Source organism: Zophobas morio, unplaced genomic scaffold (genome assembly GCF_036711695.1).
Source record: "Zophobas morio isolate AGI-343-1 ecotype UQ-CSIRO unplaced genomic scaffold, CSIRO_AGI_Zmor_V1 ptg000742l, whole genome shotgun sequence".
NCBI classification, from domain to species: domain Eukaryota; kingdom Metazoa; phylum Arthropoda; class Insecta; order Coleoptera; family Tenebrionidae; genus Zophobas; species Zophobas morio.
Window position 1 is genome coordinate 70,559 of NW_026972845.1, and position 14,963 is coordinate 85,521.

Genomic DNA, 14,963 nt, shown 5'->3' on the forward strand with positions numbered 1-14,963 from the left:
AAAAATTTAAAACAGTGATAGATGTACAAGCAGGGCAATGTCAAAATATTTAAGGATTGAAATGAAAATTTGCAATCATTACGATAACCAATACCTGAAAGGATTCTAATAGCTCTTCTTTGAAGCCTAAAAAGGTTTTGTGACGAGGCGCTGTGTCCCCAGATTAGTATACCATATACTAAGTGAGATTGTATTAGCGCATAATATGCAATTTTTAATATATTTTGATCAACATGATTTGATAAGTTTCTTAAGAGATAAGTATTTTTAGAAATGATGTGAACAATATAATCCACATGTTCATGCCAAAGTAATTTAGTATCTAGAACAATTCCGAGAAACTTGTTAGTACTTTTCGTATCCGCAAAAGACTTATCTTTCTTCAATGAAAATACCATCTGAACTGATTTGTTCTTATTTACGCAAAGTTTGTTGGCGAAAAACCAAGGTTCCGCTTGCGAAGATATATTCATAAGAGTACTTATTACTAATGAAGATGACATTGCCTTTTTACTAAAAGTAGTATCGTCCGCGTACAATATCGTAAAAAAATCAGGGAAATAGTATGGCAGATCGTTCACATAAATTAAGAAAAGTAGAGGCCCTAAGATGGACCCCTGAGGTACACCATACGCGATTTGTTCTTTATCGGAGACTATACCATCAACAGAGACTACTTGCAATCGATTCAAAAGATACGATGAAATTAATCTAGTGGCATCTGGCTGAAAGTTGTAAAAAAAAAGTTTACGGATTAGTATTTCATGAGACATGCAGTCAAATGCCTTACTAAGATCTAGAAAGGCAGACACAAAATATTCACCATCTTGAAAGGATTTAACGACATTATCAATAAAAGATAGAACAGCTTTTTCAGTGGATAAGCCTTTTCGAAATCCAAACTGATTTGTACAAAACAAGTTATTACTAATAAAGAATTCAAGGATTTGTTCTAACATTAATTTTTCGAACACTTTAGACAACACTGGAAGAAGGGAGATTGGTCGATAGTTATCAACTTCATTGACATTACCTTTTTTGTATATTGGACATACTAAAGCCAATTTTAAGCAGTCTGGAAAAACCGAGTCAACAATACATTTATTTATTAATTTGGTCAAAGGTGCAATTAGTATATCCTTTACTGATTTTATAACGTCGACATTGAACCCATAAATATCTTTACTGCTCTTATTTTTTAATTTATTCAATGCCTCACGTACTTGTACCTCACTAACTGTCCTGAATTTAAAGAACATATGTGACGTGTTATTAACAGATATCATAATTTTAACAGGATCAAGATTAGTATTTGGTAAGGAATTAAGAATATTTTTAGCAATGCTCGAGAAATGTAAATTGAATTCGTTAGAGGAAATTTTTGTAGTTTCATGAATAGTACGTTTTCTACTTCTGTTTATTAATGACCACATAGCTTTAGAATTATTAGAATTGTTTTTAATAAAGACATTATTAGCTGCAATTTTAGCTTTTTTAACAGCTTCTTCATATTTACGCTTAAAGTTATTATATATTATTTTCAAACCCAAAGTCCCATATAATCTGTAAGAACTATATATTAGATGCAGAGTTTCTCGCATGATTTTTAAATCAGGGGTATACCAAATTATATTATGGACCTTGGATCTGTTACACGATAGTTTCTTCTCAGGACAGGCGATATTATAATACAATAGTAGCGTATCTATAAAGATCGAGAACAAATCAGACGCATTAAAGTCGCAATTTTGATCAATGAAACTCCAATCAACTTGTTGTAATAAATTAAAAAACATGATTTTCCCAAACTGTGAGATGGGCCTTACATATTTAGGGATAAATGAGTTATCGAATACAGCTTCCTTTAGAGTAACATTTACACATATTCCAGTATGGTCCGACTGATAAAGTTTAGCAGGTGTTATATTTATCATATCTGAATTAATATTAGTAAACACATTATCAAGTGTGTTGTTATAACGCGTTTTAAATCTGACAGTAGAATATAAGCCGTAGCTAGACAAAAGATTACAAAAATAATTGGCTTTTGCATCATTAGTGCCAAATAATAAGTTAAAATCTCCACCCACTATGACGTATTTAGATTTGCAATGAATTTCATTAAGAAGAATGACTATAGTATCAATAAATTTATGAAAATCGCCTTTTGGCGAGCGATAAACCGTTATTAAAATTAAATCTAACTTAGTGATAAGTACGCCGCATAATTCGCAATCCACCTCAGCAGAAAGTGCTGATACCTTATCAGACAGAATCTTGAAGGGGATACTTTGGTGCATCAGCTGCATGACTCCTCCATGCTTCTTTGAAGACCGCGCAAAAAATGCTGCCGTGTTGAAATCGGGCACATGAATATTATCGATTTCGATATGGTTCAACCAATGTTCACAAAGGCAGATACAATTTATTTTTAGAATTTCCACTTCTGAAAAAAGCATATTAAATTTGTTTCTAATGCACTGTATGTTTAAAAATAAAATTCGAAAACTGGCCCCTTTGAAACAGAAATTTTCTATTAATTCATTAGGGACGTATTCACTTTTTCGTTTTTTAAGAAGTAAAATTTTTTCACTAAAATTCCTTCCGGCCATAATTCCTCCTTGAAGAAATCCTTAAAAATTGTTTTCTCCACTGTGATTTTGAATGACACGCTTTTGGCAGTAGGCCTCTTAGGAAGTTTGTCAACACTAATTTCTTTATCAGAGAATTTAGACTTTAAGAATAGCTTCAAATCGTTATCAGACGTGTTTGGATGTAAATTACCGACATAGATATACCCATTTCGCGGCACAGCCTTTATCAACGTATCATTTTCATTTGTAGCAGAAGCTTTACCTCGAATGAAGTTACGCTTTTTCTTTCTTGAGACAACAGTTTGAAAACCTTCGGCATCATTTAGGGCGTTGTGAGAAGATATTTCTTCATTTTTTTCATTTTTTTCCATGTTCGACGATGCTACGTTTAATGATGGATTAGATGGAATAAACGGGATAACCTTTGGGTCTAAAACGGATTTATTATTGTTATCCTTCGGAATTTTCTGCTGTTTATTAGTTTTTTGGCCGGATCGGTTTTGGACACTCTTATCGCGTGATGTTTTATAGTGTACTTTTTTTTTCCACTCGTTTGTATCGTTTATGCCATCGGAAGATATATCGGAGAACACATCGACATCGAAAGAGGGCACCTTCAACAAATTATTTTTGGGTTATAGTTCAAATTCAATAAAAATCGACAAAAATACAGTTTCTAGCTAAAATTTCATGGTTTCGTTGCACTTTCCGAGCCCGTAGGGTATCTGATTGGCTTAAAAGTACAAGAAAACACTTCAAAAGTGACGTTTCTGAAGAATTTTAACAGTTTTCTTGTATCTACGAACGCCAGAATGCATAAAATTGACCTAAACGTCTCCTTTTCCTATTCTGAGTCGATTCTGCATGCTTTAAGTGTGTTTGGTGGCTCAGAACCATCAAAAAACGTTGAAATATAGTTCAAATTCAATAAAAATCGACAAAAATACAGTTTCTAGCTAAAATTTGATGGTTTCGTTGCACTTTCCGAGCCCGTAGGGTATCTGATTGGCTTAAAAGTACAAGAAAACACTTCAAAAGTGACGTTTCTGAAGAATTTTAACAGTTTTCTTGTATCTACGAACGCCAGAATGCATAAAATTGACCTAAACGTCTCCTTTTCCTATTCTGAGTCGATTCTGCATGCTTTAAGTGTGTTTGGTGGCTCAGAACCATCAAAAAACGTTGAAATATAGTTCAAATTCAATAAAAATCGACAAAAATACAGTTTCTAGCTAAAATTTGATGGTTTCGTTGCACTTTCCGAGCCCGTAGGGTATCTGATTGGCTTAAAAGTACAAGAAAACACTTCAAAAGTGACGTTTCTGAAGAATTTTAACAGTTTTCTTGTATCTACGAACGCCAGAATGCATAAAATTGACCTAAACGTCTCCTTTTCCTATTCTGAGTCGATTCTGCATGCTTTAAGTGTGTTTGGTGGCTCAGAACCATCAAAAAACGTTGAAATATAGTTCAAATTCAATAAAAATCGACAAAAATACAGTTTCTAGCTAAAATTTGATGGTTTCGTTGCACTTTCCGAGCCCGTTGGGTATCTGATTGGCTTAAAAGTACAAGAAAACACTTCAAAAGTGACGTTTCTGAAGAATTTTAACAGTTTTCTTGTATCTACGAACGCCAGAATGCATAAAATTGACCTAAACGTCTCCTTTTCCTATTCTGAGTCGATTCTGCATGCTTTAAGTGTGTTTGGTGGCTCAGAACCGTCAAAAAACTTTGAAATATAGTTCAAATTCAATAAAAATCGACAAAAATACAGTTTCTAGCTAAAATTTGATGGTTTCGTTGCACTTTCCGAGCCCGTAGGGTATCTGATTGGCTTAAAAGTACAAGAAAACACTTCAAAAGTGACGTTTCTGAAGAATTTTAACAGTTTTCTTGTATCTACGAACGCCAGAATGCATAAAATTGACCTAAACGTCTCCTTTTCCTATTCTGAGTCGATTCTGCATGCTTTAAGTGTGTTTGGTGGCTCAGAACCATCAAAAAACGTTGAAATGTAGTTCAAATTCAATAAAAGTCGACAAAAATACAGTTTCTAGCTAAAATTTGATGGTTTCGTTGCACTTTCCGAGCCCGTAGGGTATCTGATTGGCTTAAAAGTACAAGAAAACACTTCAAAAGTGACGTTTCTGAAGAATTTTAACAGTTTTCTTGTATCTACGAACGCCAGAATGCATAAAATTGACCTAAACGTCTCCTTTTCCTATTCTGAGTCGATTCTGCATGCTTTAAGTGTGTTTGGTGGCTCAGAACCATCAAAAAACGTTGAAATATAGTTCAAATTCAATAAAAATCGACAAAAATACAGTTTCTAGCTAAAATTTGATGGTTTCGTTGCACTTTCCGAGCCCGTAGGGTATCTGATTGGCTTAAAAGTACAAGAAAACACTTCAAAAGTGACGTTTCTGAAGAATTTTAACAGTTTTCTTGTATCTACGAACGCCAGAATGCATAAAATTGACCTAAACGTCTCCTTTTCCTATTCTGAGTCGATTCTGCATGCTTTAAGTGTGTTTGGTGGCTCAGAACCATCAAAAAACGTTGAAATATAGTTCAAATTCAATAAACATCGACAAAAATACAGTTTCTAGCTAAAATTTGATGGTTTCGTTGCACTTTCCGAGCCCGTAGGGTATCTGATTGGCTTAAAAGTACAAGAAAACACTTCAAAAGTGACGTTTCTGAAGAATTTTAACAGTTTTCTTGTATCTACGAACGCCAGAATGCATAAAATTGACCTAAACGTCTCCTTTTCCTATTCTGAGTCGATTCTGCATGCTTTAAGTGTGTTTGGTGGCTCAGAACCATCAAAAAACGTTGAAATATAGTTCAAATTCAATAAAAATCGACAAAAATACAGTTTCTAGCTAAAATTTGATGGTTTCGTTGCACTTTCCGAGCCCGTAGGGTATCTGATTGGCTTAAAAGTACAAGAAAACACTTCAAAAGTGACGTTTCTGAAGAATTTTAACAGTTTTCTTGTATCTACGAACGCCAGAATGCATAAAATTGACCTAAACGTCTCCTTTTCCTATTCTGAGTCGATTCTGCATGCTTTAAGTGTGTTTGGTGGCTCAGAACCACCAAAAAACGTTGAAATATAGTTCAAATTCAATAAAAATCGACAAAAATACAGTTTCTAGCTAAAATTTGATGGTTTCGTTGCACTTTCCGAGCCCGTAGGGTATCTGATTGGCTTAAAATTACAAGAAAACACTTCAAAAGTGACGTTTCTGAAGAATTTTAACAGTTTTCTTGTATCTACGAACGCCAGAATGCATAAAATTGACCTAAACGTCTCCTTTTCCTATTCTGAGTCGATTCTGCATGCTTTAAGTGTGTTTGGTGGCTCAGAACCATCAAAAAACGTTGAAATATAGTTCAAATTCAATAAAAATCGACAAAAATACAGTTTCTAGCTAAAATTTGATGGTTTCGTTGCACTTTCCGAGCCCGTAGGGTTTCTGATTGGCTTAAAAGTACAAGAAAACACTTCAAAAGTGACGTTTCTGAAGAATTTTAACAGTTTTCTTGTATCTACGAACGCCAGAATGCATAAAATTGACCTAAACGTCTCCTTCTCCTATTCTGAGTCGATTCTGCATGCTTTAAGTGTGTTTGGTGGCTCAGAACCATCAAAAAAACGTTGAAATATAGTTCAAATTCAATAAAAATCGACAAAAATACAGTTTCTAGCTAAAATTTGATGGTTTCGTTGCACTTTCCGAGCCCGTTGGGTATCTGATTGGCTTAAAAGTACAAGAAAACACTTCAAAAGTGACGTTTCTGAAGAATTTTAACAGTTTTCTTGTATCTACGAACGCCAGAATGCATAAAATTGACCTAAACGTCTCCTTTTCCTATTCTGAGTCGATTCTGCATGCTTTAAGTGTGTTTGGTGGCTCAGAACCATCAAAAAACGTTGAAATATAGTTCAAATTCAATAAAAATCGACAAAAATACAGTTTCTAGCTAAAATTTGATGGTTTCGTTGCACTTTCCGAGCCCGTAGGGTATCTGATTGGCTTAAAAGTACAAGAAAACACTTCAAAAGTGACGTTTCTGAAGAATTTTAACAGTTTTCTTGTATCTACGAACGCCAGAATGCATAAAATTGACCTAAACGTCTCATTTTCCTATTCTGAGTCGATTCTGCATGCTTTAAGTGTGTTTGGTGGCTCAGAACCATCAAAAAACCTTGAAATATAGTTCAAATTCAATAAAAATCGACAAAAATACAGTTTCTAGCTAAAATTTGATGGTTTCGTTGCACTTTCCGAGCCCGTAGGGTATCTGATTGGCTTAAAAGTACAAGAAAACACTTCAAAAGTGACGTTTCTGAAGAATTTTAACAGTTTTCTTGTATCTACGAACGCCAGAATGCATAAAATTGACCTAAACGTCTCCTTTTCCTATTCTGAGTCGATTCTGCATGCTTTAAGTGTGTTTGGTGGCTCAGAACCATCAAAAAACGTTGAAATATAGTTCAAATTCAATAAAAATCGACAAAAATACAGTTTCTAGCTAAAATTTGATGGTTTCGTTGCACTTTCCGAGCCCGTAGGGTATCTGATTGGCTTAAAAGTACAAGAAAACACTTCAAAAGTGACGTTTCTGAAGAATTTTAACAGTTTTCTTGTATCTACGAACGCCAGAATCCATAAAATTGACCTAAACGTCTCCTTTTCCTATTCTGAGTCGATTCTGCATGCTTTAAGTGTGTTTGGTGGCTCAGAACCATCAAAAAAGGTTGAAATATAGTTCAAATTCAATAAAAATCGACAAAAATACAGTTTCTAGCTAAAATTTGATGGTTTCGTTGCACTTTCCGAGCCCGTAGGGTATCTGATTGGCTTAAAAGTACAAGAAAACACTTCAAAAGTGACGTTTCTGAAGAATTTTAACAGTTTTCTTGTATCTACGAACGCCAGAATGCATAAAATTGACCTAAACGTCTCCTTTTCCTATTCTGAGTCGATTCTGCATGCTTTAAGTGTGTTTGGTGGCTCAGAACCATCAAAAAACGTTGAAATATAGTTCAAATTCAATAAAAATCGACAAAAATACAGTTTCTAGCTAAAATTTGATGGTTTCGTTGCACTTTCCGAGCCCGTAGGGTATCTGATTGGCTTAAAAGTACAAGAAAACACTTCAAAAGTGACGTTTCTGAAGAATTTTAACAGTTTTCTTGTATCTACGAACGCCAGAATGCATAAAATTGACCTAAACGTCTCCTTTTCCTATTCTGAGTCGATTCTGCATGCTTTAAGTGTGTTTGGTGGCTCAGAACCATCAAAAAACGTTGAAATATAGTTCAAATTCAATAAAAATCGACAAAAATACAGTTTCTAGCTAAAATTTGATGGTTTCGTTGCACTTTCCGAGCCCGTAGGATATCTGATTGGCTTAAAAGTACAAGAAAACACTTCAAAAGTGACGTTTCTGAAGAATTTTAACAGTTTTCTTGTATCTACGAACGCCAGAATGCATAAAATTGACCTAAACGTCTCCTTTTCCTATTCTGAGTCGATTCTGCATGCTTTAAGTGTGTTTGGTGGCTCAGAACCATCAAAAAACGTTGAAATATAGTTCAAATTCAATAAAAATCGACAAAAATACAGTTTCTAGCTAAAATTTGATGGTTTCGTTGCACTTTCCGAGCCCGTAGGGTATCTGATTGGCTTAAAAGTACAAGAAAACACTTCAAAAGTGACGTTTCTGAAGAATTTTAACAGTTTTCTTGTATCTACGAACGCCAGAATCCATAAAATTGACCTAAACGTCTCCTTTTCCTATTCTGAGTCGATTCTGCATGCTTTAAGTGTGTTTGGTGGCTCAGAACCATCAAAAAACGTTGAAATATAGTTCAAATTCAATAAAAATCGACAAAAATACAGTTTCTAGCTAAAATTTGATGGTTTCGTTGCACTTTCCGAGCCCGTAGGGTATCTGATTGGCTTAAAAGTACAAGAAAACACTTCAAAAGTGACGTTTCTGAAGAATTTTAACAGTTTTCTTGTATCTACGAACGCCAGAATGCATAAAATTGACCTAAACGTCTCCTTTTCCTATTCTGAGTCGATTCTGCATGCTTTAAGTGTGTTTGGTGGCTCAGAACCATCAAAAAACGTTGAAATATAGTTCAAATTCAATAAAAATCGACAAAAATACAGTTTCTAGCTAAAATTTGATGGTTTCGTTGCACTTTCCGAGCCCGTAGGGTATCTGATTGGCTTAAAAGTACAAGAAAACACTTCAAAAGTGACGTTTCTGAAGAATTTTAACAGTTTTCTTGTATCTACGAACGCCAGAATGCATAAAATTGACCTAAACGTCTCCTTTTCCTATTCTGAGTCGATTCTGCATGCTTTAAGTGTGTTTGGTGGCTCAGAACAATCAAAAAACGTTGAAATATAGTTCAAATTCAATAAAAATCGACAAAAATACAGTTTCTAGCTAAAATTTGATGGTTTCGTTGCACTTTCCGAGCCCGTAGGGTATCTGATTGGCTTAAAAGTACAAGAAAACACTTCAAAAGTGACGTTTCTGAAGAATTTTAACAGTTTTCTTGTATCTACGAACGCCAGAATGCATAAAATTGACCTAAACGTCTCCTTATCCTATTCTGAGTCGATTCTGCATGCTTTAAGTGTGTTTGGTGGCTCAGAACCATCAAAAAACGTTGAAATATAGTTCAAATTCAATAAAAATCGACAAAAATACAGTTTCTAGCTAAAATTTGATGGTTTCGTTGCACTTTCCGAGCCCGTAGGGTATCTGATTGGCTTAAAAGTACAAGAAAACATTTCAAAAGTGACGTTTCTGAAGAATTTTAACAGTTTTCTTGTATCTACGAACGCCAGAATGCATAAAATTGACCTAAACGTCTCCTTTTCCTATTCTGAGTCGATTCTGCATGCTTTAAGTGTGTTTGGTGGCTCAGAACCATCAAAAAACGTTGAAATATAGTTCAAATTCAACAAAAATCGACAAAAATACAGTTTCTAGCTAAAATTTGATGGTTTCGTTGCACTTTCCGAGCCCGTAGGGTATCTGATTGGCTTAAAAGTACAAGAAAACACTTCAAAAGTGACGTTTCTGAAGAATTTTAACAGTTTTCTTGTATCTACGAACGCCAGAATGCATAAAATTGACCTAAACGTCTCCTTTTCCTATTCTGAGTCGATTCTGCATGCTTTAAGTGTGTTTGGTGGCTCAGAACCATCAAAAAACGTTGAAATATAGTTCAAATTCAATAAAAATCGACAAAAATACAGTTTCTAGCTAAAATTTGATGGTTTCGTTGCACTTTCCGAGCCCCTTGGGTATCTGATTGGCTTAAAAGTACAAGAAAACACTTCAAAAGTGACGTTTCTGAAGAATTTTAACAGTTTTCTTGTATCTACGAACGCCAGAATGCATAAAATTGACCTAGACGTCTCCTTTTCCTATTCTGAGTCGATTCTGCATGCTTTAAGTGTGTTTGGTGGCTCAGAACCATCAAAAAACGTTGAAATATAGTTCAAATTCAATAAAAATCGACAAAAATACAGTTTCTAGCTAAAATTTGATGGTTTCGTTGCACTTTCCGAGCCCGTAGGGTATCTGATTGGCTTAAAAGTACAAGAAAACACTTCAAAAGTGACGTTTCTGAAGAATTTTAACAGTTTTCTTGTATCTACGAACGCCAGAATGCATAAAATTGACCTAAACGTCTCCTTTTCCTATTCTGAGTTGATTCTGCATGCTTTAAGTGTGTTTGGTGGCTCAGAACCATCAAAAAACGTTGAAATATAGTTCAAATTCAATAAAAATCGACAAAAATACAGTTTCTAGCTAAAATTTGATGGTTTCGTTGCACTTTCCGAGCCCGTTGGGTATCTGATTGGCTTAAAAGTACAAGAAAACACTTCAAAAGTGACGTTTCTGAAGAATTTTAACAGTCTTCTTGTATCTACGAACGCCAGAATGCATAAAATTGACCTAGACGTCTCCTTTTCCTATTCTGAGTCGATTCTGCATGCTTTAAGTGTGTTTGGTGGCTCAGAACCATCAAAAAACGTTGAAATATAGTTCAAATTCAATAAAAATCGACAAAAATACAGTTTCTAGCTAAAATTTGATGGTTTCGTTGCACTTTCCGAGCCCGTAGGGTATCTGATTGGCTTAAAAGTACAAGAAAACACTTCAAAAGTGACGTTTCTGAAGAATTTTAACAGTTTTCTTGTATCTACGAACGCCAGAATGCATAAAATTGACCTAAACGTCTCCTTTTCCTATTCTGAGTCGATTCTGCATGCTTTAAGTGTGTTTGGTGGCTCAGAACCATCAAAAAACGTTGAAATATAGTTCAAATTCAATAAAAATCGACAAAAATACAGTTTCTAGCTAAAATTTGATGGTTTCGTTGCACTTTCCGAGCCCGTTGGGTATCTGATTGGCTTAAAAGTACAAGAAAACACTTCAAAAGTGACGTTTCTGAAGAATTTTAACAGTTTTCTTGTATCTACGAACGGCAGAATGCATAAAATTGACCTAAACGTCTCCTTTTCCTATTCTGAGTCGATTCTGCATGCTTTAAGTGTGTTTGGTGGCTCAGAACCATCAAAAAACGTTGAAATATAGTTCAAATTCAATAAAAATCGACAAAAATACAGTTTCTAGCTAAAATTTGATGGTTTCGTTGCACTTTCCGAGCCCGTAGGGTATCTGATTGGCTTAAAAGTACAAGAAAACACTTCAAAAGTGACGTTTCTGAAGAATTTTAACAGTTTTCTTGTATCTACGAACGCCAGAATGCATAAAATTGACCTAAACGTCTCCTTTTCCTATTCTGAGTCGATTCTGCATGCTTTAAGTGTGTTTGGTGGCTCAGAACCATCAAAAAACGTTGAAATATAGTTCAAATTCAATAAAAATCGACAAAAATACAGTTTCTAGCTAAAATTTGATGGTTTCGTTGCACTTTCCGAGCCCGTGGCTTAAAAGTACAAGAAAACACTTCAAAAGTGACGTTTCTGAAGAATTTTAACAGTTTTCTTGTATCTACGAACGCCAGAATGCATAAAATTGACCTAAACGTCTCCTTTTCCTATTCTGAGTCGATTCTGCATGCTTTAAGTGTGTTTGGTGGCTCAGAACCATCAAAAAACGTTGAAATATAGTTCAAATTCAATAAAAATCGATAAAAATACAGTTTCTAGCTAAAATTTGATGGTTTCGTTGCACTTTCCGAGCCCGTAGGGTATCTGATTGGCTTAAAAGTACAAGAAAACACTTCAAAAGTGACGTTTCTGAAGAATTTTAACAGTTTTCTTGTATCTACGAACGCCAGAATGCATAAAATTGACCTAAACGTCTCCTTTTCCTATTCTGAGTCGATTCTGCATGCTTTAAGTGTGTTTGGTGGCTCAGAACCATCAAAAAACGTTGAAATATAGTTCAAATTCAATAAAAATCGACAAAAATACAGCTTCTAGCTAAAATTTGATGGTTTCGTTGCACTTTCCGAGCCCGTAGGGTATCTGATTGGCTTAAAAGTACAAGAAAACACTTCAAAAGTGACGTTTCTGAAGAATTTTAACAGTTTTCTTGTATCTACGAACGCCAGAATGCATAAAATTGACCTAAACGTCTCCTTTTCCTATTCTGAGTCGATTCTGCATGCTTTAAGTGTGTTTGGTGGCTCAGAACCATCAAAAAACGTTGAAATATAGTTCAATTTCAATAAAAATCGACAAAAATACAGTTTCTAGCTAAAATTTGATGGTTTCGTTGCACTTTCCGAGCCCGTAGGGTATCTGATTGGCTTAAAAGTACAAGAAAGCTCAGAACCATCAAAAAACGTTGAAATATAGTTCAAATTCAATTAAAATCGACAAAAATACAGTTTCTAGCTAAAATTTGATGGTTTCGTTGCACTTTCCGAGCCCGTAGGGTATCTGATTGGCTTAAAAGTACAAGAAAACACTTCAAAAGTGACGTTTCTGAAGAATTTTAACAGTTTTCTTGTATCTACGAACGCCAGAATGCATAAAATTGACCTAAACGTCTCCTTTTCCCATTCTGAGTCGATTCTGCATGCTTTAAGTGTGTTTGGTGGCTCAGAACCATCAAAAAACGTTGAAATATAGTTCAAATTCAATAAAAATCGACAAAAATACAGTTTCTAGCTAAAATTTGATGGTTTCGTTGCACTTTCCGAGCCCGTAGGGTATCTGATTGGCTTAAAAGTACAAGAAAACACTTCAAAAGTGACGTTTCTGAAGAATTTTAACAGTTTTCTTGTATCTACGAACGCCAGAATGCATAAAATTGACCTAAACGTCTCCTTTTCCTATTCTGAGTCGATTCTGCATGCTTTAAGTGTGTTTGGTGGCTCAGAACCATCAAAAAACGTTGAAATATAGTTCAAATTCAATAAAAATCGACAAAAATACAGTTTCTAGCTAAAATTTGATGGTTTCGTTGCACTTTCCGAGCCCGTGGCTTAAAAGTACAAGAAAACACTTCAAAAGTGACGTTTCTGAAGAATTTTAACAGTTTTCTTGTATCTACGAACGCCAGAATGCATAAAATTGACCTAAACGTCTCCTTTTCCTATTCTGAGTCGATTCTGCATGCTTTAAGTGTGTTTGGTGGCTCAGAACCATCAAAAAACGTTGAAATATAGTTCAAATTCAATAAAAATCGATAAAAATACAGTTTCTAGCTAAAATTTGATGGTTTCGTTGCACTTTCCGAGCCCGTAGGGTATCTGATTGGCTTAAAAGTACAAGAAAACACTTCAAAAGTGACGTTTCTGAAGAATTTTAACAGTTTTCTTGTATCTACGAACGCCAGAATGCATAAAATTGACCTAAACGTCTCCTTTTCCTATTCTGAGTCGATTCTGCATGCTTTAAGTGTGTTTGGTGGCTCAGAACCATCAAAAAACGTTGAAATATAGTTCAAATTCAATAAAAATCGACAAAAATACAGCTTCTAGCTAAAATTTGATGGTTTCGTTGCACTTTCCGAGCCCGTAGTGTATCTGATTGGCTTAAAAGTACAAGAAAACACTTCAAAAGTGACGTTTCTGAAGAATTTTAACAGTTTTCTTGTATCTACGAACGCCAGAATGCATAAAATTGACCTAAACGTCTCCTTTTCCTATTCTGAGTCGATTCTGCATGCTTTAAGTGTGTTTGGTGGCTCAGAACCATCAAAAAACGTTGAAATATAGTTCAATTTCAATAAAAATCGACAAAAATACAGTTTCTAGCTAAAATTTGATGGTTTCGTTGCACTTTCCGAGCCCGTAGGGTATCTGATTGGCTTAAAAGTACAAGAAAGCTCAGAACCATCAAAAAACGTTGAAATATAGTTCAAATTCAATTAAAATCGACAAAAATACAGTTTCTAGCTAAAATTTGATGGTTTCGTTGCACTTTCCGAGCCCGTAGGGTATCTGATTGGCTTAAAAGTACAAGAAAACACTTCAAAAGTGACGTTTCTGAAGAATTTTAACAGTTTTCTTGTATCTACGAACGCCAGAATGCATAAAATTGACCTAAACGTCTCCTTTTCCCATTCTGAGTCGATTCTGCATGCTTTAAGTGTGTTTGGTGGCTCAGAACCATCAAAAAACGTTGAAATATAGTTCAAATTCAATAAAAATCGACAAAAATACAGTTTCTAGCTAAAATTTGATGGTTTCGTTGCACTTTCCGAGCCCGTAGGGTATCTGATTGGCTTAAAAGTACAAGAAAACACTTCAAAAGTGACGTTTCTGAAGAATTTTAACAGTTTTCTTGTATCTACGAACGCCAGAATGCATAAAATTGACCTAAACGTCTCCTTTTCCTATTCTGAGTCGATTCTGCATGCTTTAAGTGTGTTTGGTGGCTCAGAACCATCAAAAAACGTTGAAATATAGTTCAAATTCAATAAAAATCGACAAAAATACAGTTTCTAGCTAAAATTTGATGGTTTCGTTGCACTTTCCGAGCCCGTAGGGTATCTGATTGGCTTAAAAGTACAAGAAAACACTTCAAAAGTGACGTTTCTGAAGAATTTTAACAGTTTTCTCTTATCTACGAACGCCAGAATGCATAAAATTGACCTAAACGTCTCCTTTTCCTATTCTGAGTCGATTCTGCATGCTTTAAGTGTGTTTGGTGGCTCAGAACCATCAAAAAACGTTGAAATATAGTTCAAATTCAATAAAAATCGACAAAAATACAGTTTCTAGCTAAAATTTGATGGTTTCGTTGCACTTTCCGAGCCGTAGGGTATCTGATCGGCTTAAAAGTACAAGAAAACACTTCAAAAGTGACGTTTCTGAAGAATTTTAACAGTTTTCTTGTA

General features: G+C 34.9%; 1 protein-coding gene across 1 annotated transcript; it reads right to left on the reverse strand.

Annotated features, from left to right (window-relative positions):
• Positions 1 to 395: 395 nt before the first annotated feature.
• On the reverse strand, positions 396 to 3,208 carry LOC135121850 (uncharacterized; the record flags this gene model as incomplete). The annotated part of the gene is made up of 3 exons (XM_064046132.1): positions 396 to 725; positions 1,224 to 2,446; positions 2,857 to 3,208. Coding segments are annotated over 3 exons (1,905 nt in total), but the record flags the coding sequence as incomplete, so codon positions are not given.
• Positions 3,209 to 14,963: the final 11,755 nt, after the last annotated feature.